The sequence below is a fragment of the Rattus norvegicus genome, chromosome 2 (genome assembly GCF_036323735.1).
Source record: "Rattus norvegicus strain BN/NHsdMcwi chromosome 2, GRCr8, whole genome shotgun sequence".
Taxonomy (NCBI): Eukaryota; Metazoa; Chordata; class Mammalia; order Rodentia; family Muridae; genus Rattus; species Rattus norvegicus.
The window spans coordinates 237146757-237172427 of NC_086020.1; the positions used below are offsets into that span (position 1 = coordinate 237146757).

General features: G+C 43.8%; 1 protein-coding gene and 1 non-coding gene across 5 annotated transcripts in view; one reads left to right on the plus strand and one right to left on the minus strand.

Annotated features, from left to right (window-relative positions):
- Positions 1–257: 257 nt before the first annotated feature.
- Znhit6 (zinc finger, HIT-type containing 6) overlaps positions 258–25671 on the plus strand; it is a 31266-nt gene continuing 5852 nt past the window's right edge. The window contains exons 1-9 of one of the 4 annotated variants that reach the window (XM_039101877.2): positions 258–1063; positions 2022–2087; positions 2174–2280; positions 2369–2454; positions 6770–6873; positions 16707–16775; positions 17948–18028; positions 19500–19577; positions 24558–24718. In XM_039101877.2, coding sequence (XP_038957805.1) covers positions 435–1063; positions 2022–2087; positions 2174–2280; positions 2369–2454; positions 6770–6873; positions 16707–16775; positions 17948–18028; positions 19500–19577; positions 24558–24636 — 1299 coding nt within the window. In that variant the 5' untranslated portion in view covers positions 258–434 and the 3' untranslated portion in view covers positions 24637–24718. Of the gene's footprint in view, positions 1064–2021; positions 2088–2173; positions 2281–2368; positions 2455–6769; positions 6874–16706; positions 16776–17947; positions 18029–19499; positions 19578–24557; positions 24719–25671 lie in introns of those variants that run through there. The other 3 variants (XM_039101879.2, XM_039101880.2, NM_001106203.2) reach the window with 3 other exon arrangements.
- LOC120101145 (U6 spliceosomal RNA) lies at positions 13620–13726 on the minus strand. The gene has a single exon (XR_005501542.1). It is a non-coding gene; the product is annotated as a U6 spliceosomal RNA (small nuclear RNA).

A 25671-nucleotide genomic window follows, 5' to 3' on the forward strand; every position in this document is an offset into this window, starting at 1 on the left:
TCTGAATTTAGAAGGAACATGGGGGCCCGTCCTCTATTGTCATACATTATTAGATTTAATCTTTAATACTGATTGAAGTGGATCACTTATTTCTAGACTACAATTACTGTTCCCAGGACACCAGTTCTAGAGCCTGAGAAAGGGTGCAAAACCCTGTCGCTGGGTGGGAGCCCCGGTGGGCGTGGCCTCTCCTGGCTCTAAGGGGTGGAACCGTAAAGCCGCCGAGCCGTAAAGAACGCTATACCGGTCGTGAAGAGTCGTGGCCGGCACAGCTGCTTTACGGCTACCTCGGCTTCCAGCGAGCGTGCAGGGCTTGCGGCTTCTGGTTTGCTGCACGTGTGGCGCTGTCGGTGATTTGTTTGGTAATCTCTTGTTGGCGTGGTAGCGCCTCAGCGAAGAACGGAGTGGCAGCTTCGGCCTAGGCTCGTGAGCTGATGGAGTTTGCAGCTGAGAAAGAAGGGACTCCGGGAGGAGGTCCCCAGAGGGTAGCTGAGGGGGCGCGGCCGAGGCCTGCGGCTGGTGGGGAGGGAGCCGGGGACTTAGGTGGGAGCCCCGAAGCTGACGATGGAGAGGAGAGGAACGGACTGACAGGAATTAAGACCACAGAGGATGCGGAGGAGATAAAGATGGACTTAGCTGTGGTGAAGCAGGAAGTAGTGGACTGGTCGGATTTAGACGGTGATATTTCGGATAGCCACTGGGTAAAGCAGGAGGTGGAGGGCGGGCCTGAGGTGAAGGCTGAGAAAGACGTGTTGGAGGTGAAGCAGGAGGCGGATAGTAGCCTGGTGGTGAAAGAAGAGGAGGTGGATGAGCCAGAAGTAAAGGAAGAGAAAGTGAAGGTGAAGGAGGAGGTAACGGACTGGGAAGAAGCGAAGGAGGAGGACTTGAACGTAAAACAGGAGTTGTTTGTTGGTCAGAACGTAAAGGAGGAGCAGGTGATGGATAGAGTGCCCGTAAAAGAAGAGGATTGCTTCAAGAGAGAAGTGACGGAAGACACGAAGGTGAAGGAAGAGCCGCAGATGAATCCCCGAGTGGGCTGCAAGAGGAAATTGGCCATGTCGAGGTAGGGCAGGGAGAAAACCCAGATGGGAAATAGAATACTGGGTGGACAAGTTCCTAACAGCAGAAAGTGAGGTAAGTTAAAGCACCCGGGACGTGGGTCCCTGAAGTGAATGACGGTGTTCAGGTTAGGTTTGGAAAGCATACTGTTAGATAGCAAGTTCTTGGACACTGTCAAGTGACAGTGTCCAGAAGGGTATGGTCAAGTTAGGGAGTGGAGATTCTGGGGATCGGGAGACCTTTGTGGGACCAGATCTTGCTAAATAAGAAGCTCTCGCTCAGTCTGCCTTTTAGAGAAAATAGGAATTAGGGGGCATCTAATACAAACCAAAAACCAGCAAGTAGGTAGACTAATAGACAACCTTGAACTGACTCTTGAATTTATTCCTGTCTCCTGTGAATGGTCATTCCGTGGATGCAGTCTCTTTAATGTGCTCTTGTGACAGCACAGAAGGTCAGGTTGTGATCCGATTGAGTCTCAGACACCCTGAGCTGATAGAACCGACTTGTACCAGGTGTCCTTTGGGTGTCCTTTCTAAATTAGCCGTGGAACTGGGGGGGAAGCATACATTGCTGCCGCTCTTTAAATTTGGCTGGGTCTCATCCTATCTTGTTTCTCTGGCGTATATGCTTTGAAAATATCCGTATGTAGTTCATGGATTGTACTTCTAGACACACACAAAATCTCCACGAATTACAATTTCAAAAATCACCAATCCGTGCGATTCTCTAAGTACTGTAGGGGGAAAAAAATGGGTCTTTCGTACAGTTTTCTTGAGTCGCACGTCATCATAAATGAAACATTTTGATAATTTCCATTGACAGCCATCGTATACCTCATCACAGTTGCTTTGACTGCCCACCTATATAAACTGTGAAATGCCCTCGAGTCGGCATCCTAAGACCGGAAGGGCATCAGTAGAGTTAATTTGGGGTACTAAGTTGCAGGTGCACTTTTACAGGTGTGAGACTTGTGGCACGGAAGAAGCAAAGTACAGATGTCCACGCTGCATGCGGTACTCCTGCAGGTACATACGTAGCTTCCTACCTCACTCCCTACCTGTGTGCGCCTCTTAGCTTCAGACACAGAACCGCCTCCTGTTTGTCTCTTCAGTTTGCCCTGTGTGAAGAGACACAAAGCAGAGCTGATGTGCAGCGGCGTGCGGGATAAGACTGCCTATGTCTCTCTGCAGCGCTTTACTGAGATGAACCTCCTGAGCGGTAAGTCGCCGTGTGCGCCACACGGGAATGGTTTCTGCCCACTGACCCCACCGGTCACCTGTTAACTCTTCTGTTCTGTGATTACAAGACTATCGGTTTTTGGAAGACGTGGCGAGGACAGCAGACCGGGTGTCAAGAGATATTTTCTTGACAAGACCAAAGCGCAAGAAATATGTAAGTATTTTCTTCCGATCTTCCCAAGTTCAAATCTCTGCTGCTCAGTTAATTCATTTCCCGGCTGTGTCAAATGGCCATGGCGATGCAGGGCTATTGTGGTTATCTGAGACAGAGCCAAGTACTTAGCCTGAGGCATTTGTACTGTAGAGTGGAGGTCTAGAACAGCAGGTAGAATTCCTTCTATAGATTTAAGTGCATGTAGGAAGTTAAGGTGGTTCAAGAGAGTAAAGGGAACAGGGTGCTTGAGGGGTGTAGACCACTCAGAGCATAATTGTCAGCACAGTGGGAGAGATGAGCTTCCCTGAGCGGGGTGGTTCATTAGGCAGTGGACCTAATGGTGTGAACTGGATGGTTGGAGGCGTTGGGAGGGAAGCGCGGGTGGAAACAGCAGAATCCACACAGATCTGGAATGCATAGCAAGACTGACTCAGAAATGCACAGACACAGGCTGGGAGCAGGATGCCTACCCGTGGGGCATTAGGAGGGGCAGGATACCGGAAGCATGGTGAGTGAGGAGGGATGCTGAACAGGGGTGAGGGGCGCCGATAAGAGTTTCCAAGCATTCTAAGCAGAAAGGAGACTAAGGGAAGCAGGGCGCAGTGGTGCCTTTAATCCAGCACTCAGGAGATGGAGGCAGGTGACTCTCTGAGTTCCAACCCAGGCAGGGCTACATTCAACCATTTCTCGAAAAGGTAAAAATGTCTTGAGCCTGGAGAGGTGGCTCAGCAGTTAAGAGCACTTGGTCTTGCAAGGAAACATGGGTTACACAGAGATGTACAAATCCGAGACTAATTCTAAATGCTCCGAAGCCCTCTTCTGGCCTCCAGTAGTACCAGGCACACACACGATGCACACATAGAATAAAAGTAAATTTTAATAAAAGGTTGGCTTTCACTTGGTGTCGGGGAGCAACAGTGGAAGACGAAAACATGAAGAACAGTTGCAGGGGTGGGTGCCATGGCAGTGATGCTGGCGGCTTGGGTGGGGGGTGCCATGACATTGATGTTCGTGGCTTGGGTATGCTGTTAGAAATTATTGGAAAGTGGTTTGGTTTCAGTTTTGACAAAATAATTAAACACAAGAAAATTTAAAGCTTAAACATGTAATAATTGGTAAGTGAAAAATTGATTAATACCATGATTGAATCAGAGACCATTTCAGTAGAAGGTTAGGATTTTCTACACAAGTGTATTATGGGTACAGAGACGATATTACATACAGCAGAAATTTACCAGGGAACAGTTCTTACTATTGCTCAGATTAAATTAAACATCACTAAATACTGTTATTCTGTAAAATACAGTGTACATTAAAAATCATACAGTGGGAGTATAGTGTAATGATAGAACCTGCTCTGGGAGGTGAGGGGAGCACTCCTGGCTTCCTAGGAAATCTTGCTACCCTCTGGTGTGGGACAGTGACCTGGTGACCTTTCCAAAGGGTTGTCTTACAACCATATCTTTGCTCTTCCTGATGTTTATAGACTTTGAATTTTTCAATAATTAACGAAAAACAAAACTGCAGTTTTTGAAACAATATTATTGGGGTCTTTTGGGTTTGAATTCTGGTTTGTCTATGCTTTTCTAGGATATACACCTAAACGTGAAATTGTGTTGTTGTCATGTGTCATGTCCTTAGTGTGACTAGACGTTAGTAGAACTTATTACCCGTTTTCATTCTGGCCAGTTACATCTAAATGTGGTCCAGCTAACTTTGTTTATGTCTGATTGCTATAGGATTGTGTTGGGCTTTAATTTACACTTCTGAGATGACTGATCTCCCTAGTGGCCATTTGATTTCTCTTTGTGGGTATGTGCTTAAGTATTTTGTTCTTTTTGTTGGCCAGGCTTGTTATCTCTGACTCTGAGCAGCACAGGCCAAGGCACATGTTTGTGGAGGTCAGAGGACAGCCTCTGGTGCTTCCTTTTACCTTGTTAGAGACGGGATCTCTTCTCCTGCCTCTAGTCCCATCCCTCCATAGGAGACTGGGATAGCAAAGCTTTGCTAACACACTAAGCTTTTTGTGTGTTCTGTGATTTCAAACTCAGCTCTTCATACTTGTACAACAAACTTTTTACTGGCTGAGGCATCATCAGCCCTGGAGAGCTGTCTTTGTCTTTAACAGTTTTTAAGAATTTTTTGTAGTTTTTAGATACTGGTCAGTGTGTGATAGTGTCATAAGATTATTTCATATAGTTATCTTTTCATTGTTTGGATGAACAAACTTTTACCTTTGCTTGCCTCCTTTATAGTTGGTAGTTTGTGCGTTCACGGTCAGCAGCACTGCTGTTTGGACCTAGCGTTTTCTATCCTGAAGTTAAAGAGAGGACTGCTTTCTGAAAGGTTTATGGTGTTACATTTCACATTTTTGTCTTTTCCTGGAATTGGAAGTGAAACTGCCATTTAATTTTCCATGTAGATAACTCCTCTTCATAGCACCATTTCCTGGAAAGGTCATCTTTTGCCTCTTTATAAGCCAGGCAGCCATAGGACAAACGCTTTGGTCAGGTTGTAGCCTGTCTACGCCATCTTATTAGTCTGTTTATCAACCTCGTATCTCTGCTGCACTCTGATTTATTGCAGTGTGCCTCATACAACATGTGACCTGTCTACTCAGAAGACAGAGTCATTGTACGCACTGGGCCTGTCACAGATTCAGCTAGCCATAGATCAGAGGCGTTTGGGGTGAAAATTCAGTCCGTACTGAGCAACCCTTTTTCTTACCATTATTCCCTGCGTCACCTCTTGACTCCTGTCTACATAATGTTGGGCATAAAGATTATTTCACATAGACAGAGTGTACGAATGTTAGATGCAAGTATTACCCCATTTATGTGAGGGACTTGAGTATCTGCAAAGCCTGGTGTCCATCAGTGGTTCTCAGAGGAAAGAGCGTGCTCTCTTAAAGTCAGCCTTGTTGAGTGTGCTACTCAAACCATTTCCACTTTCCTTGCTTACAGTATTCCTAGTGAGTAAAAGCAAAACTACTTTTTGACACCTGTGGCTTAGTTAATTTTTTGCTTCATTACTTTAAAGCTAAATTACTAACTGCATCAGGAATTAGTTCTTTGACTTTATGAGGTTACCTTTTCTTCTAAGTCAGTGGTTCTTGACCTGAGGGCCACTACCCCTTTAAGACCATTGGAAAAACCAGATATTTACAGTAAGATTTTTAACAGTAGCAAAATTACAGCTATGAAGTAGCAATGACAGTAATCTTATGGTAGGGTATCACCATAGCATGAGGAACTGTATTAAAGGCCAGACTTAGGAAGGTTCAGAACTGTTGTCCATGCCCTGCACAGCTTTCCACCCAACCCTACCTGCCCTGGGGGGTTGGGGGCAAGTTGGGGCAGAGTCAAGGACACAGACTCTGGGAGCAGGTAATAAATGCTGCAGCTGGCTCCTTTGAGCACTGCGCAGGCTCCTTTAATACCCTCCACCCATGCCCCATTGGTCCCAAGAAAGCATCTCTTCTAAACAGCACTTCTTGATTGGCTGACATTATTTGCACTAGAAATCCCTGCTCTTTCAGGCAGTCCTCAATTAGGTCCTCCTACAGGAGATGCTTTTGCAGCTGCACAGCCCCCAGCGTTTACATAGAGGCAGCCCCTGTCCTGCCATTCCTGCTACAGGGAACCCCCACTCAAAGCTTTTGTCTGCTTTGCCCAATATTAATTAAATGGTGCCGGTGCTTTGCATGGTGTTTGTGTGGTATGTTTTCTATTTCTACTTCTCCTACCTTATGTTTTGATAGATCTGTGTGTCACAGTTGTGTTCTCTCTTGAGCAAGTATGATAATTTGGGAGGTTTTGCCAGCTCATAACACTTTTAAGGCAATTTTAAAATATGTTTATCTTTATATATGTATTTCTCCCATTGCCTGGCTATGTTTTCAGTGGAAAAATTCATCTTTATTACTCTGTCATTAATAAAACCAAAGTCTGATGAGTTAAAAAATTATATGCCATTACATTTGTAATTTTTTTGACTTAGCTTGTGACTGCTAACCCTTTTCCATGGACTTATGACTTGGCTCTCCAACTTGGCATTACAACCTTAGATTCCTGTCTATTTAATCAGAAAACTCAATTTTTTTCCCCTTCCTCTGGGTGATCTTTTTCCTTCTTTAGTTCAGTAGAAGGCTTAGTTGGGTCACTGTGAGACTGTCCTCCTTGAGCTTAACAACTAACTCAGATGGAGTAACATATGTTAGAAACAGATGTCTTTATCCCATTTTGTCCCCTGTGTATATTATCTGAATGTGCATTGTAAGGCATCTGAAATAACTTATATTTGGTTTTGTTGTTAGCTGCTCTTTTTGAAGAATCGTGCCCGGAAGCAAGGTGTTTACTTGAGGCTGCTACCCAGTGGGTTCAGCAAGAGGAGAGAGAACTCGACGGTTTTTGACCATAGGTAGGTCCTTCACCTTCACTGTATTTAAGTTTTTGACCATAGGTAGGTCCCTCACCTTCACTGTATTTAAGTTTTTGACCATAGGTAGGTCCCTCACCTTCACTGTATTTAAGTTTTTGACCATAGGTAGGTCCTTCACCTTCACTGTATTTAAGTTTTTGACCATAGGTAGGTCCTTCACCTTCACTGTATTTAAGTTTTTGACCATAGGTAGGTCTCTCACCTTCACTGTATTTAAGTTTTTGACCATAGGTAGGTCTCTCACCTTCACTGTATTTAAGTTTTTGACCATAGGTAGGTCTCTCACCTTCACTGTATTTAAGTTTTTGACCATAGGTAGGTCTCTCACCTTCACTGTATTTAAGTTTTTGACCATAGGTAGGTCTCTCACCTTTACTGTATTTAAGTTTTTGACCATAGGTAGGTCTCTCACCTTCACTGCATTCATAGCTGTGTGCTTTGATGAGGAACAACCTGTAAGGTTTATTTGCTTTACAACATTGTAAACAAAAGACTGACCTGTGAACTGTCCCTGGATGAGAAGAGAAACAGACAGTTGCATGTCCTGAATTGCATGTCCTGTGACTGGTGTGGATATCCAAGGACATATATGCTGTACCTGGAGAAGTGTCTCAAATGTTAGTGTATGTGACCAACCAGTGAATACACTTGTGGTTTAATCAGTGAGTTGGAGTTTGAGAGCATGTGCTTCTGATGGTGCCTCAACAGTATTTGTGGCTGGGCTGGGATTTGATAGTGTGGATTTCTAGTGCTGCCCAGTAGTGCTAATGGTTGAGAATCTTCCTTTGAGTAATAGCGTTGTGAAGTTTCTCTGAGACCTAGAGAATCATGGGCGTTCCTTGATGAAATCCTCCTCAGCATTGTGTACCTTGATAGAAAGTTAGAACCCTGAGAGACTTACTGCCTCTGGGTTCATAGGCGGGTCTCACTGTGCTACCCAGACTGATCTCAGAGTTCTGGCTCCAGCACATCCCACCCCAGACCTCTGAGGCCTGATTGCTGCTGTAGCGTCTGACTTCTTATGAACTCTGGTCAGTTAGTTGTTTTAGAGGACCTTGTTCTCCATCCTTTCTCTTCTTTCTCCCCTTCTCCTGCCTCCTCTTCTGCTTCTCCTGAGCCCTGACGAGGGATTTGATGAAGACACCTTGCTTAGAGCTGTGCGTTCCAAGTGCCTTCCTCCTCACCCCCCCCCCCCCGTCTCCGCAGAGTGTCTGATGTGCACTCCCCCTCTCCCCCTCCCCCTCCCCCTCCTTCCCTCTCTGTAGTGTCTGGCTGTGGGTCTCTGTATTTGATCCCATCTGCTGCAGACAGAAGCCTCTCTGATGGTGACTGATGAAGGCACCAGTCATCCATTAGGACTCCTCAGCCAGTGTGTGATCAGCTCTACTCTCAACCTGTACTCTTGTGTGACCTAACCACCTGTTCCCCAAAAAGGGCCAAGCTTCCTCTACCCCCAGTTCTAGACACCCCTAACCTGTGCTTATTATTGTTCTTCCACCTTCTGCTTAGAGCTCTGAGTCCTCAACTTCCTTATCCATCCTCCGGACTTAGGGTTTGGTTTGGTTTTCTGCATCTGTCATCGTAATAGAATTAAGATCATAGAGACATGCCCATTGTTAAAAAATGAATTAGTATCTAAGTGTTCCAGTCCTGCTTTAGAAGTTAGCCACTAGGTGTCCCTCTTGTAAAGACGTAACATTTTACAGAGTTACAAATATCTCACTATCATGTTCCATGCCCATCCGCTGCTTGTTAACATGATTGCATTTGTTTCCTTGAATAGTTGTGGCAATGCCTTCCTTTAAACACAGGATTGTTTTTAACATGGCATCTATACATGCAAGTTTATACTTGTCTATAACTTTGCTTCTGAAAGGAGCAAGGATGAGTGAAATAGTGGAGTGAAATGGGGAGTCTAAGTTGTGGAGAACAAGTGGGCTTTACAGAGAGGCTCAGAGGGCAATGTAATAGGTGTGTGGTGCAGACTTACAGCTACATTGAAATGTTGAACTCTGCCATTCCTTCTGTGTGGCTTTTAGACATTATGGAGGAATTTCAGAGTGGCTGCAGGGTCTTCCAAAAGCACTGTGAAGAAGTAGAAGCCTGGTTGTCCACCTCTCCTGACTGTGGCCATGCCAGCAGGAGCAGGGGAGCTCTGTGACACTGCTTCCTAGATATACCTTCCCATAGTGCTGCTAAATGATTTTCTACAGAAAACCTAACACTCTGGTCACCTTCAGTCGTCATGCTTTGACCATGACGGCCACCTTCTCAGAATAGTACAGCTTCTTGCCCACTGTAATCAGTTCCCCAGATGGCTCTGTTGGCCGTTGGCGGTATTGCCAGCAGTCTAAATCTGTGTCTGCAACTGCAATGCTTTTATCCTTCCATGGCCAGACATTAGCGTCTGCTTTCATTCACTGCAACCTGAATTGCTACCTTTTAAGTAGAGCAGAGACCGTTTCAGGTATTTCTCGTAAGTAATGGGAGACGCCTTGTGTGTTTGCTAGCGTAGGTCACAGTCTCTGCTTGTTTCGTGCTCACCATGGTAAAGCCTGGTGTTACGTGAGGGGAGTTTTCTTGGCAAGTTACTTCTCTGTGCCTATTGCCTTGGGTGTAAAAGAGGACCCATCCAGTGATGGGACTGTCAGGTTTGAGTGGTATTCAGTTTAGAGTGCCTTTCAGAACTAACTGTGGACCAGTTCTGAACCTCAGAATTAGGCTTGATGAGCAGACCTGTTAATTCATTGACCTTAGGGTATCCTTAATTTTAAAAAGCATCAGATGAGTTTGAAATCTGCCTCTGGTTGAAAACTACTGGCCTCTGTCCCAGTTAGCACCTGCCCACTATTTGGCAGGCTCTGCACAGTAGGGTAGTACTGACTGGAGTGCTTACATGCAGGCTGCAGTAGATGCACAAGTGTCACTGCCAGAAAACAAAACCAGTAAGAGCAGTGTGTATTGTGACCACATCCCTGACAAGAGGCAAATGAAAGGAGGAAGGACTTAACCTTGGATCATGGTTTAAGAGGAGGGTAAGTTGTTAGGGTGAGGAAAATATGGCGGGGTTCATGCCAGAGCTTTTGCCTAGGATTTCTTACATCTCATCCAGGTAGATCAGGTGCAGAAAAACTGGGGTTAGCCTAGAAGTGGATCTAGACTGTAATGCTCGAGACCTATAACCCCAGCAACCAGTTCTTCCAGCTGTATCCCCCCTGTTAGGGTTCCATCTCCTCCCCAGACTGTACCACCAGCCAGAGTTAAGTGTGAGCATTTTATATCCAGGCCTCGTCAACAGGACAGGACACATTTAAAAGGAAGGAAAGCAGTTTTGTGATCTCCTGGTATGCCTGGGGAGTTTAAGACAGTGGAGGAAGTTTTGTGTGTCTAGAACTCGGGGCAGTGAGTCATGGTGGGCTGTGGACACCAGGGAGTTTATTGAGGTAAACCCCTATGGACAGGCGATCTGTAGTCTGTCCCCTCCTGACTTCCTGCTGAATTGAAGTAGACCCAGGGTGATGATCCTGCTGACTCCTACAATGTCTTCTTCTTCTGTGCAAGTGTACACGGAACTCATCTCTCCATTACTTCGCTTTTGCTAAGTCCCTCCACAGTGAACATGAAGCAGATGTCAGCGTTGAACACCTCCTTTTGGGATGTGTGTATCTGCTCTTCCTCCTCCTTCACAGTGTTGTTGCGAGGGACTTCTAGGTATTTTGAAAGGCACATTTTGTGTGTGTGATAACTTTGATAACTTTCTAGAAAAACTTGTATTCCTGAACCTTACCTAGTAAATGGCTCTGTGTTCCCCAGTCTAAGAATTAGCCAGCTATTCCAAATGCCACTTCCTTCTAATGCATAGCCATGACACGCATGTTCTAATATGTCATCTACTCACTCCAGCACCACCTACCTAGCCTGTTTCCTGTTACCACGTAGTACAGTACTACATGGGCAAAATTACAACTGGTCCTTTTGAAAGAATGTTCATAATGATGTGAGATGTAAAACTGGTTTGCACTCTCCGACGTAGTTACTTTAACCCAAACCAAGTCACTGAGCAGATCTTTGTATTCGGCTTCCAGAAATACTTAATCATGGTACTAATCCTAATAAATTATTTTTATGAGGAAGTGTTGCATTTATTTCTGAGAGACTTTAGGTTTTCGTCATGAAAAATACTTTAAAGGTCAGGAGGCTGTGAGTGAAGGATTATGTAGCTGTTTCATGCATTTGCCCTTCAAGGGCTTCCAAATTTGGTAGATTTTCTTTCAGTTTTCAATTAAAATAAGATTTTATGGCTGCAAGTGGAACAAAATGCTTATATTCCTAAAATTCCATCAGATATTACTTGATGTTTCTAAATGTCCTAACAGTTGGCAGGTTACATCTCTCTTCCTGTCTGTTGCTTATAAATGAAAGGTGAAATGTAGTGTCTTGGTTTTTGTCAACCTGACACAAACTTAGACATACCTGGGAAGAAAGAGCCTCAACTGGCAATGGAATTCATTGCCTCCACAAACTAGCTTGTGGGCATGTTTGCCATGTTTTCTTGATTGTTAGTTGATGTAAGAGGCTCAACCCTCTATGGGGCATATTATCCACAGGCATGCTGGCATGAGCTCTATCAGAAGAGCAGTGAGCAAGCCAGGGAGCAGGGCTCACCCATGGTCTGTGCTGCCAGGGAACAGGGCTCACCCATGGTCTGTGCTTGCGTTTCTGCCTTTAGGCTCTTGCCTTGAGTTTCTGTGTTGGCTTCCCTCCATGATGGACTATAACCTGTAAGAGAAATAAATGTTCTTCTCTCTTGTTTGTAGTCCTGGTATTTGTCCCAGCAAAAGAAAGCAAACTAGAGCATCTGAGAAGAGAACACTTTAGTCCCTTATCAGATAGGTTGCTTGATGATGCATGAAACAGAATACCCAGGTCAGACCAGCTTGACAGTTTGCAATGTGTTGGCATTCAGACTGCTCAGAGGTAGGATGGACTGAAGGCTGTTACAGTACAGTGATGTGTTCACAGCATCAAGGACCTGCTTTCTTTGATGATTTTTCATGGTGTCCTCCTTTGCTTTTCTTGTTTTGTTTCAGTGTGCAGGGGGTTCGAAGGCCTTGATTGTGTCTTCTGTGGTGTGAGCTTAATTGGCATGGTCATAAAACCCTGCTAGTAACAGCCTATATTAAAGCAGATAGCAGTAAGGAGTCCTGGGGTGACCTGAAGTCAGAAACTACCCAGTCCCCGAGATACTATATCCAGGAAAGTATTCTGACGGAGGGTGCGAGTCCATCGCCAGAGTGTGGTTATGGATTAGGAAAATGGAAGTGAGCAGGTTGAATGGTGGCCAAGAAAGCAATTATAATGCCCACTGTGTCTTTTGAAAATTGTTCATAAATGAAGGTAGATATTCAAAATAAAAAGTAATTGTGATATATTTGAATTAGCACTTTTGACATATAAGTGGTTTATTGTTGAATTTTTATTTCTGGAAGTATTTCTTTCTCTACTGTAGCAGATCCAGGGTTATGACACTCTGTATCCATACACCACCTTCCCATTTGGCAACTGAGCTATTTTATCATATTCCTCAGCAAAATGCCTTTGAGGCTATCAAAATAATTACATACATAATCCAATCCTATTGGGCCTGTGCGTTTATGAGTGTCCAGGTCAGGAGTCAGTGTTCCCCAGTCACTCTCTACGTTTGTTTCTGGGGCTTGGGGGATTTTTTGTTTGCTTTGGTTTTTGAGAAAGTATCTCTCCTGTGCAGCTCACTGACTGAGCCCAGGCCATCCAGCCAGTGAGCCCCAGGGGTCTGAGCCCAGGCCATCCAGCAAGCACATCATCTGCCAGCTAACCCATCTACCCCAGCAGTCCCAAGTAATTATTTGTAAGGAGACATGTTCAGTCGAACTTCTAGTAAGGAAGTAGCTTAGTTTTTTAAAAATGTGAGGGTTACTTCCAATGTTTGTCTCACTATTATCTGGAACTTCTCATAAAAAATATCTTTTAGTAGTAGTGGAAAATAACAAATCATACATGAAAGATTTCTTCAACGCAGACCTATTCTTTTTTTTTTTTTTATTAACTTGAGTATTTCTTATATACATTTCGAGTGTTATTCCCTTTCCCGGTTTCCGGGCAAACATCCCCCTCCCCCTCCCCTTCTTTATGGGTGTTCCCCTCTCCGTCCTCCCCCCATTGCCGCCCTCCCCCCAACAATCTAGTTCACTGGGGGTTCAGTCTTAGCAGGACCCAGGGCTTCCCCTTCCACTGGTGCTCTTACTAGGATATTCATTGCTACCTATGAGGTCAGAGTCCAGGGTCAGTCCATGTATAGTCTTTAGGTAGTGGCTTAGTCCCTGGAAGCTCTGGTTGCTTGGCATTGTTGTTCATATGGGGTCTTGAGCCCCTTCAAGCTCTTCCAGTTCTTTCTCTGATTCCTTCAACGGGGGTCCTATTCTCAGTTCAGTGGTTTGCTGCTGGCATTCGCCTCTGTATTTGCTGTATTCTGGCTGTGTCTCTCAGGAGAGATCTACATCCGGCTCCTGTCGGCCTGCACTTCTTTGCTTCATCCATCTTGTCTATATGGGTGACTGTATATGTATGGGCCACATGTGGGGCAGGCTCTGAATGGGTGTTCCTTCTGTCTCTGTTTTAATCTTTGCCTCTCTATTCCCTGCCAAGGGTATTCTTGTTCCCCTTTTAAAGAAGGAGTGAAGCATTCAAAAAATATGGAACGCTTCACGAATTTGCGTGTCATCCTTGCGCAGGGGCCATGCTAATCTTCTCTGTATCGTTCCAATTATAGTATATGTGCTGCCGAAGCGAGCACACGCAGACCTATTCCTAAGTAAGAGCTAGGGCATTTCAGGTCGCACTCTGAGGCTGGGCAGTACATCACTCAGCAGTGCTCTTCCTGCCTCCCCGCGTAACTAGTTAACTCCACTGCGTGCTTCTGTTTCCTGAGGACCGAGACTGTTTGCGCTAGCCCTGTGCAGCACGCGGTACAGTGGACAGTTACACATACCTTATTACTAGTCCAGTCCTTCCCTCAGTATAAATTCCTAGGAATGAAAACGATGGACGAAAACCTATACTGTTTAAATGATAAAGTTGTATTTATAGCTTTTTATGAAATTGCACTGCCAGAGGCTTTTATCTATGTGTATTTTGGCCAACAACGGACTCCGTTTTCCTGGTATTACTAATTTTCAGAGTGTATCTGCAAGTCTGATAACCACATTTCTTTTCTGAGTGCGTTTTTCATTGCATTTGAACAACCCTGTAGCATGAGCAGTAGTGCCATTTATCAGGAGCCGATGACTTTGAATTTGTATATTCCTTAGGATTCTGATAGATCTTCAGATTTAAATGGTAGTTTTTAAGAAATAAAGTCAAGGAGCTGGGGATTTAGCTCAGTGGTAGAGCGCTTACCTAGGAAGCGCAAGGCCCTGGGTTCGGTCCCCAGCTCCGAAAAAAAGAACCAAAAAAAAAAAAGAAATAAAGTCAAGAATAATTGATTACATGATCATAGAAACCTCTGCCAGTGTCTTCGTCGACATATTATTTTATTGTAACTTGGAAAGTATGCTCCTTCAAAGTTCCAAGTAATTCTTGGATATATGATTATTGATATATCTATATATATCCCCTGTTTTATACATGTGCCATCAATTTTCCCATGTGTTTAATTATCCTCCCTCTCCCCAGGAGCCTTTCAGACATTCTCCTCCTAACTGCACTCTATGATGCTCTCGCACACTGGAGGTCTGTTTATATATCACCCCTGCAGAGACTCGTGCACTAAGGTTTAGTTGATTTTCCAAAAGACACTGGGACAATACTGACTCCATTGAATGCGCGTGCGTGCCTGCGTGCGTGTGCGTGCACATGTGTATGTGCGTGTGTGTGTGTGTGTGTGTGTGTGTGTGTGTGTGTGTTTTCATGTGAATATTTGGGGAAAGCTCATACCTTTGACTTCATGGGACTCCAAGAACTGATACTGCGTTATGAGTTGTCCAGAACAGGATGACACTGTCAGAAATTGTCCCTACAGCTTCACTGATCTAATCGCTGTAAACAAGAGCTTTGTGTTAAGTTATGTGGAATGTCCCAGGTATATCCTCATTCTTGAGAAAGTGGGTCTGCCAAGGGTGCAATGGCTGTGTTGTTGGATGTATCTGACATTTTGGGGGAACAGAAGCCCTAGTGAATTGAAGTGACTGATAGTAAGTGCTACCCTCTGTCCCAGCACTGTGTTGTGGTGGTGGCTTTTCTGCCGGGGATGCCAGCAAGCATTTTCAGTTTCAGTTACAGTAGTGGTCAGAACTGGAAGCCTGAGCTTCTTAACATCCAGTGAGTCAGGCAGGGGTTCGGAAACGCCCTCCCGTGGGTCTAAGGCAGGCACAGTGGGGTGGCCCTGCCTGATTGAGAAGCACCGAACTAGCCTGATGATAGGAGCGCTTCTCAGAGTGTGTCCTTAGAAGACATCAGGTAGCATTCTGACTTTAGTATATGTTCGTTTATATTTTAGGCCATTTGTATATCACCATATATATTTATGAAAATTTGAAAGCAGTTCTTTAGAGTCTCCAGAGCAGGTGTGATTGTCTGTGTGCATCTATTTCCTGTTGGTTATTACTTATCAGTTGTGCCTACATGATTTTCAGTCACACTAAAAGCCTTCAGGGACGAGCCGTGAGAAGCCTCAGCGGTCACAGCTGCGTGCTCCTCCTGTGGTGCTCAGAGCAGGTGACTGCTGCTCCTGTGTTGAGACCTTTGTAAAAGGTAGCTCACCCTGTGAACAGGTTTTCACTGCATACAGTCATCCCTCCCTTCCCCAAAGAATCCTCACTAAGTCTATAAATACTACTAAAGTTGCGTGGGTTTGTCTGTTTTTTTTTTTTTAAGTAGTTATAGATTTGGAATTCTACTATTTATTACAGGGTAAATTTCAAAAAACTTACTGATCATTGCCTAGAAAAGATATAGCAAGTGGATGGTAAAAGTTTTCTTCCAAAACAAGAAAATGCATGTAGGCTAGGTAAGAGGCAGACTGACCTCTAACTTCAGGGACAAACTGACCTACATAGCAAATGTTCTAGTCTAGCCAGGGCTGCATAGTTGGACCCTGAAACCCTGTTTCAAAAAGAAAAAAACCAACAACAAACAGAGGAGATGTATAAGGCCATGACTCCACGTGAAGAGATTTAAATCTCTGTGATGGCGCTTAGCTGGGTTCTTTAGATTTCGGGTTTTCTGGTTTGGGTCTGGTGGGTAGGTGGTCACTCTTCTGAAGCAGACATTTAGTGAGCTGCGGTCGGGTCCCAGGAGACCAAAGTCCAGATGGGACGCAGAGGCACTTGATGCACTTTGCTTAGCAACCGGGCTGTTGTGTCCTGTTTCGCTACTGAATGCACACAGTCGTCCTCACAAGTGTGTGGACAGCCAGCTGGACTCAACTGGACAGGACTTCCTTCACCTGCTTTCTACATTAGTCAGGCGAGGACACCAACTGCCTGCGCCTAATCCTGGGGAAAAGTGTGAACTCTGAACGCAAACTCACCAATCTGAAAAGACAACGTCCTCCAGTTCAGAATTGTCTTTTCCTCTTACCGACCTCACAAGTCCATTACCCCAGAGCATGGTTCCCAAGGCGTTAGGAAATGGCGGGTAGCACTGAATAAAAGCAGTAGTTTAAGCTTTGACACCCACCATTGTAAACCCTGCAGTGGGAACCAACTCTGATCTGACCTATGGGCTTTGACTCTTCTCCTTAACCACCTTAACCGCTCGTGACTGCTCTCTCCTAGGAATCAGCAGTTTTGTTGGCACGTAAAGCTCCAGTTCCCTCAGAGCCAGGCGGAGTATGTAGAGAAAAGGTACGGTACCATACTGTCCATGACGGGCCTGAGGAACCTGCATCTGAGCGCGGCAGCACGCACATCGAATCAGCTGTGATTCTGATGTGGTTCTTTCCATCTCAGAGTATGGAAAACTCCAGAATTTTAACCATTCCAGCAACGTCTGCAAAGTGGGTCAGACTTAAAGGGCAAAGGTTAACATAGACTGTGGCAGTAATCATTTGAGCAGAGAGCGTGATTTAAGGAGGGACGTGATCTGAGTCAGGAGGTCTGAAACTGAGTGATTACACAGGGCATGAAGATAACCAAGAATTCTATAGAAAATCTCCTCTGTAGTGATAGAATCCTCAGAAAATATTGTAGGTATATGTATGAAACATGGGTATACATCAAAATACAGCTACATGAGATACATAAATACATCCTAGCTTAATATTAAGGCTGTTAAGATTTCTGACAAGGTCTATATCCAAGTACCACTCACATTTTATTAACCATGTGCTGTGTGGGTCTGCGTGGAAGTTAGGTAGTGTCCTCAGCATCCGTCCCCACTGTGCATTCTGTCTTTGGAATCCTCGTGGGGAATTAGCATAGAATTGTGTTACCCAGCAGAAGGCAGGACTGGTCTTGCCTAATACACAGGGGTGTGACAGAAGTGGTTCCATGAGTTAAGTTGCGAGCATAAGTTTCTGTTTCAGAGGAGCCTTAAATGTGTTCCGCAGTGTTTATGGATACTATAGCTGTGTGCATGTACAGGAAAGTGTGAAAACCTAAAGTGCCTCATTCCGGGGAAGTTGGTGTCCTCTTTAAAGCCTGATTGTGGCTCTGACTGGAACCCTGGCTGCATGGCAGCCGCCTGGGCATTCCTCAGATGTATCTTTAAAGTCTGAACATAGATGTCCATTAAAAGCAGCTTCATGTTTTTATAAGTGATTGATAAGGAGGTTTCTAAATTTTTAAAGACTCTATCATTTTTATCATTATATTTATTGTTATAGTTTTGTTCCTAGGAAGTTTTTCTGTGCTTCCCTTCTACAAAAACTTATCATGAAAGAATGTTTTATGCTATATCTTGCCAAGAGTCCTTAAAGGGTCCTTGTCAGTTTTTACACCAAATTCAGTAATTTTAAGTTAACACTTCGTAGCAATTATAAGTAATAATGTAGCTATTTTTCTTCTCTCTTGGAAAGAGTACCAGATGATAAAACCATTAATGAAATTCTAAAACCTTACATCGATCCCGAAAAGTCTGATCCTGTGATTCGTCAGAGGTATGTTTCAAAAATCTTGTAGCTTTCTGACAAGATTTAAAATGTTGACTTAAAATGTTGTATGACTGCACTTTGCACACACTTGCTTCAGAACACATATGGAGTACAGAAAGCTTCGGAGAATGCCTCTCTCCTTCACCATGCGGCTCTCAAGTTAGAACTTAGACCCCCAGGCCGCACCACAAGCATCCTTACTTGCTGGGTCATCTTGCTGGATGGTATTTGTTTTCAGGTGGTATTTGTTACAGGAAGTTGTGGCTATATTTAAATATGTCGTTGAAATTGCTGTGGTTCAGTCACTGTAAAACTAGTGCCATTTACTGTACCACAAATACTCCTCAGATAGATAGTATTGGAATTCATTTAACTGTTGCAGCAGCTCTGTGTGGTCAGACACTAACTCATACCCATTTTACAGATGAAGAAACTGAGCCTTAAGTAGGTTAAATAACCCCCTATGAACCAATAAGCAAGGAAGCTGGGATTCAGATCCTTTTGGGACTGAAGTCTGCAGTCTCAGCTTTAGACCAGACTGCCGTTCACATTGAACCAAAAATTCTAAAACTTAAAGCTTTTCTAGTAACTGTTTAAAAAAGACAGGAAATTGTATTTCAGCCAAGTCCTCAAAGAACTAAATAAGGTTATACTCTGCCTCCAGAACTACAGCATGGTCAAAAGTGGCTAGCACAGCTTAGTGGACAGTTTGATCCTGGATATACAAATTAAATAGCTATCTTTGTCTGCCTCTTGGGAACTGTGTGGTCAGAGCAGACTGCTTCACCACCATGCTTTCCTTTCCCCATCAGTGGAATTAGAATAATACCAAGGAAACGTCAGGAAGTGTGAGAGAGAGAAGTATCAGGTCTTCAGGGCCTGGCATTCTCTCAGCAGTGCTCAGACGTGAAGCTTGGTAGTGGGTTGGTCTCCTGTCAGTGTTCCCGGGCAGGAGTGGAGCGACTTTCTTCTGGAGGTGGGAGTGCGGGTTTGGTTCCCAGAGGGTTGAAGTTTGCACCAGGTGGACCCTGAGTGTCTGATGTCATCCTGTTGTCTCTCACTATTGAAGAAGACAGTGCCAGCCAGACTCCTGCAGGCTGTGCAGGGGCTAGCCTTGTCTATGGGGCAGCTCTGAGATGATCAGCTGATAATCTGGTTATCCTTGCTCAGATACTTGGCGTTGGTGGGAAGCATTCGTTACTAAGGCGAAGGCAGTGTATTGTGAGCAGCGGGCTGCTGGTGCAAGTGTGTTAGGCACATGTAGACTTCAGATGTGCAACCAGCTCTAGCTAGGTATTGCTTTTACATCTTGCTTAGAAAACATCTTTTTTTCTCTCTCAATTTTTGGATAAACGAATTATAAACATTAGCTACTCATAAATGTGTTTAGTCTCTATAAAGACTATCTTGAAATAGATTAAAAATTAATTTTGGAAAAAAATTAATTTTGCTTCCTCCATGCATTGTTTTCTTTCAGATTGAAAGCCTACACACAGTCCCAGACTGGGGTCCAAATTTTAATGAGGGTCGAAAATATGCAACAAAATTTGATAAGGTAAAATGATTTCCCTTGTTTCTCTATGTGTAATGAACTAGCTTGATTGGGTTAAGTAGCTAACTATTATACTGATTTGTTTTGCTGTCAACAAAAATCTAGAACTCTAAACTTACCACTTTCAAGTTTAAATACTAAATAATCCCACACTTACAAGTTTTATAGCAATCGCCTGTCTGTTTTTGTGGCTTTTCAAGGCAGAATTTCTCTGTGTAGTCCTGGCTGCCTTGGATCTTGGACCAGGCTGGCCTCAAACTCACAGAGATCCACTGGCCTGTCTCCTGGGCGGTGTGATTAAAGGTATGTGCCAGCATGCTGGGCTGAGCATTTTAACATATCCTCGGGAATAGCCAAAAAGTCCCGCATATCTCAAGAATGTGAGTTCCGATGTTCATTCATAGTTTTGGAAGCTCAAACTCACATAATCAGGCGGCTACTGCTGCACACGCTGTCTTAGAAAGACCGCCACATAGAAAGACAAAGAGGGATTCGGGCAAGCCATGAGCTGAGAAAGGATCACTGGGCTTTGCTCATCAATGACTAGATCACTTCTGGAGCCAGTTCTCCACCACTAAGCTGCAACAACTCCTTGTGCTAGGCTGCTACTGATGGGTGATAGTAAAAGTGCTGGCCATCTTGGTTCCTCAAATCTCTAGCTTTAATCTTCTGCATTGAAAGGAAAGAAAGTATGGGGGGGGGGGGGTGTTGTGCTATCTGAGGTAACTGCAAGAAGCAGACATCACCGTTCAGGGACTGTACAGATGGTTTGCTTGTTGTTCGCATCAGTACTTGAACCTGACACCAGATTACTTTTAAAAGTGAAATAATAATTCATTTTAGTTATTTTTAGTATGAACTTGTTGTGGTTACCTTATACATACCTATTCAGGTAGCCTGATAATTTACCAGACCTGGGGAAGGCAGCCCGGATCATTCTTATGCAGTCAAAAAACAAAAGGAAATTATTTGCATTCTGGGCTTGTTTGTTTATTGGTTATTTGGTTTGTTTAGGTTGCTATATTGTTCCCATTTTCCTTCATTAACTGTAAGGTGAGGTTTATTCTGCTTGGATTTAAGCCATGGTAGCTTGGTCTGTGGACAGTGAACCAAGGTAGGAAGTGCTCATTAAACTGGTCAGATCTGCCTGTTGGGCACAGTGTTCACATCCAAAACTCAAGGACGTCAGTGTATTTTTGATAAAAGATAATTATAGGATACTCAAGACTACAGTACAGACGGCTGGGCTGATGGTAAATATTTTAACACTAGAAGTTTGTGTTAACAAAGACAAACTGTAGAAGACAGAAGAGCAGCAGAAGTGCTTGTCAGAGGACATGAGGCGGAGAGCAGGTCAGTGAACGGTCAGTCTGGAACCAGTCAACTTGGGAAGACTTAGACAGTCGGTCCCAGCAGTGAGCCTGAGCTTACACCTCATTTGCTACAACTGAATTTCCTAAGAGAACGGCCTGTTTTTATTAGTTATATGACTGAGATCCCTTATCAGTGAATGTTGTTTAGTGAGAGATAACAGCATTGTCTTTCCAGAGTACACAATTTACAGAGAACTTAAAGCCCTATCTACATTAAAACATTTCAAAAAAATAATAAATAAAATAAAACATTTCATATTTGACCTTATAGGCCACATTTCTTGCTTATATTATTCTCAATAAATATATATTCCATTATTTTAACTTGGCAAAAGATACATTCAGCTTAGTATCATACGAAAATGGTGTGAAGGTAAAAGATTGTCGTTTCAGTTTGGTTTTTTTCTCTCTTTTTTTGGCTTTAGCCTCCTAGAGACTGTTTCCTTGGTAAAAGGAGGACACGTGTTCTGTACGAAGTTCATTGTGTAACAGCTTTTAGCCAGTAATTCCTTCTAGGAGGCACACTAAGGTCAGTGTGAGCTGCGCTCGCAGGCTGCTCACCACAGGTTGCCACTGCTCGTGTCGGTTTACATTTCTTTTCTAATAATTGGGTCTTGGAGCAATGAGAGTTCTTCGTGGCAGCGACTGTCATGTCTATACAAATGGCTCCCAGAGCTAAATGTATTTGCCACCCTTCTCCCAAATTCTCAGGCCTGGTCTCCAGCTATCTTTTTTTTTTTTTTTTTTTTTTTTCGGAGCTGGGGACCAAACCCAGGGCCTTGTGCTTGCTAGGCAAGCGCTCTACCGCTGAGTTAAATTAAACCCCCAACCCCTATCTTTATTGAATCTAAAGTTCAGTGTGTCTGCATATCAGCACAGCATATTTATTTCTCCTGTGTGTATCTTCATTTGGGGGTGTGTATGTGTGATATAGTGTATTGTGTATGGTGTGTGCATGCATGTGTGGGGAGGGGTGTATAGCTAGTCTTTACACTGTTCGAACTAGAAGTGGAAAATTAAATGATCTTGTTAGACTTATAAAGAAATTGAAAACTATACTTTGCAGATATTTGAAAAGGAAATTTTGTGTGTGTGTGTGTGTGTTTAAAAAGGCAGTTAGACCTTGGAGATTCTTTAGAATTATCTGGCAAAGGGAGGCTTAATGAAGACTATGGATTTGCTATTTGAATAGGTATAGTAAACTTCTTTTGTTTTTTAATTTGATCCTGCTAAGTGGTTGCTGATTGGGGGAATCAATTAGCCTAATAATCAATAATAACAAAGATAAGCAGCTTCAGTACTAGTGCACACTGCTTATACATTGTATTGAGATCCATTTCCAATAAAATTAAGTGTTAGTAATATAATAATGGCTTGAATTTTTCAGTCCAGAAAAAAATAACAAACTCTTAAAATGAAGATTACTAGATGTGGTTCAGCAGTTAAGAACACTCATTTAGAAACAAAGTCCTCGTTGGGGATTTAGCTCAGTGGTTAGAGCGCTTGCCTAGGAAGCGCAAGGCCCTGGGTTCGGTCCCCAGCTCCGAAAAAAAAAAAAAAAAAAAAAAAAAAGAATCAAAAAAAAACAAAAAACAAAAAAAAAAAAAATAGAAACAAAGTCCTCATGTAAGTTGGGCAAACATTGTCACTAACCTGTATTCCCAGCCCTTCTTTCCCTTTCCTCCTTCCCTTTTTTATTACACGTATGTGGGGGGGGGCTGTTTGTGTGTGTGTTTGCGTGTGTGTGTGTGTGTGTGTGTGTGTGTGTGTGTGTGTGTGTGTGTTGCACTCCTTGTATTAAGGTAGGGTCTCTCGCCCAACTGAGGACTCAGCAATTGGGCTGCTCTTCAGCAGTCTTTTTGTCCTGCCTCCCTAGTGTTGGGATGGCTGGTGGCCAACCTCTTTTACATGGTGCCTGCTTTTACATGGGTTGTAGGATTCTAAACTCAAGTCTATGCTTACACAGCCGGTGTTTTATCCACTTAGAGGAAGCAGACACTAAGTCCCACCAGTAACTGAGGAGCTCAGAGTTAGTCTGTAAGAATGTGACCCCTGATGGGCTGACCACAGTCCAGGTAGTGGCCACACACCCAAGAGCACATGGGCAGCGTTAGCTGGACTTGATGGTTTTTAAGAAGGAAGAGGAAGGAGGAGGGTGATCTGGATGAGATGTGGGGAGGGATAAATGTGATCAAAATGCATTTATACAATTCTTAATAAGAGGGGAAACTAATTAAAAACAGATAGAAACCTTAAAACAATAGATATTTAAAATATGCAAACTAAAAATCTATTCCAGCATCTTACTGAATTCCATTATTCTAGAATGAGCCATTATTTTAAAAAAAAAATTAGCCACCAGATAACAATAAGCTGATTTATACTGTATTAAGTCTTGGACTACCCCCCCACACAGACACACACACACACACACACACACACACACACACACACACACACAGTCAGAGCTTCAGTTTTGTGCTCTTAGGATCAGTTGTTTTCACTGAAACCTAGGAGGAGAGATATATACCACTCTACTAGAGCCTAGATCATGTCTGTGGCAGATGTGTATCAAAACTTGTGGTTTTGCAGCTGTGTCGCCTCAGTCGATGACATTTTTTTTTAAGCAGAAAAAAACCATGTACTAGAGCCAGCTATTAAATTGTTACATCTGGGGAAAGCTGGCCTTGCTGTTATATATTTTAGACAGTGGAAGGGTGGTCATCCAGGGTTTCACCACCTGGATGGGAAGGAGCACCATTTATGACCCTCCTCTTTTTTTTTTTTTTTTTTTTCCTTTTTCTTTTTTCTTTTTTTCGGAGCTGGGGACCGAACCCAGGGCCTTGCGCTTGTTAGGCAAGCGCTCTACCACTAAGCTAAATCCCCAACCCCGACCCTCCTCTTTTTAAGTCTCTTGAATGTGAAGAATAGAAGCCTGCCACCCTCATTGCTTAGACAGACAGAGAAGGGGAAGAAGTTGGCCGATTGCTTTGTAAGGTTGAAACAAGGCCAAGGTTACACTTGAGGATCAGGACCCTATTTAACATCAATCTTTGAGACACCTGTTAAGCCTTCTGAGTAAGTCCTGCTGCCCTGCCGATGTCCCTGTGTGACTGCTGGGAGCAGGGTCAGCTGGCTTAGAGGAGGCTGAAAAAGTCACACAAGAAATGTCTGCCCGTGTCCCTGAGGCTGGGAGGAAAGTACAGGCAGGATAGGATTGTGATCTCTCCAGGCCTGAGTCGTTTACCTCAGCTGGGGCGGCTGATGGAAATAACAGAGTTGCAGGGATTTCAGAAAGATGAAGGTGTCCTTTGGGATTAGGTGACCCTAATGGTTTACAAAGGATCTGAGCTGCGTGTTGTGAGAGGGCCAAAACTGAACTTTAAAACTCACCTCAGGGTATTGAAAACAAAAGCATCTTAGGTACTTTAGACCCTTGAAAATAAGCATGACAATACCACAGAGGCTTGGAGTTGTGCTAGAAGTCAGATTCTTATACCTAGGCAGAATAGACACAGAGGTGAAGGGAGTCCTGAGACTGTGTCCTGTAGTTATAATAAAGTAAAAGCTGTGTCAGACTTGAGTTTGTGAACTAGTAATCTCTGTTTAGTCACAGAGCGCTCGTGGCTCTGAAGAAGCACTGGCATCCCTGTTTGCAAGTAGGAAACAGGATTGAAGGCATGAAGTGAGCCAGGGAGCTGCTCAGTGGACAGCACCTGCTACACAGGCGTGAAGGTCTGAGCTGGAATCCTGGTACCCTGGGAAAGCCAGGTACGGTCGCCCATGTCTGGGCTTTCTAGATGCCAGCCAGTATGTTATGGGCATCAGCAAACAACAAAAGACCCTGTCTTAAGGTGGAAGGTAAGGACTGACCCTCAAGACTGTGTAAATGCCAAGTAAATAAATTTAAGTAAAGTAATTAAACACTTAGAAGTGATGTATCCAGGATCAGACCAGTCAGTAGCAGAGAAGGGCTTTAACTCCTATTAGGCTTACTGCTTCCTATAGCCAAATTCTAAGTCCATAAGATGTTACCCTGTATGTATTGGACGGGCTTTCTTTATGTATGACTTCATAGTACACTTTTAGTCACTGCTGCACACTGGTGTCCTAGAATTTGAAGAATTTCTGACTTTGAGCTAAGGGAGTCTACTTTGAAATATGAACTTCACAGTCACCAAGCAGTGCTCTGGATGCTTGCTGGCCCTTAAGAGAAATGTTCCTCTGATAGAGGCTGTAACTGTGCAGGGCAAACACTAACTGAAACCCTGGAACAGGGGCTACAGAGGCAGCCCAGCAGTGAGAAGAGCATGCTGCTTTTACAGAGGACCAGACTTTGATTCTCAGCCATGTTGGGAGGCTCATAGCCACCTATAGCTCCAGGCCTCTGAGGGCACCTCCTAGATGGGACATGCACTTAAACACACAAATAAAAAAAGACATTCAACAAACCCACTTTCTGTCGTATTTGAACAAAATGTTTTAAAAAACTCTTTAGTTGACAGTTCTGTAAAAAGCTGTGTAGTAAGTGTTTTGCATTATGCCAGCTTGGTTTACGCAATAGAAACATCCCTTCATTTGTGAGGTGTCTTAGAGGAAGCCTTGTGGTTAGGATTAAGTGTGCGTAGAAGGTAAGCTCTTTCAAGGCTGACCCCCTGATGCCTGATGAGACCTCTGAGAGCCCTGGTTGTGTTTTCCCCTAGGAAAAGTTCAGGTGCATCACT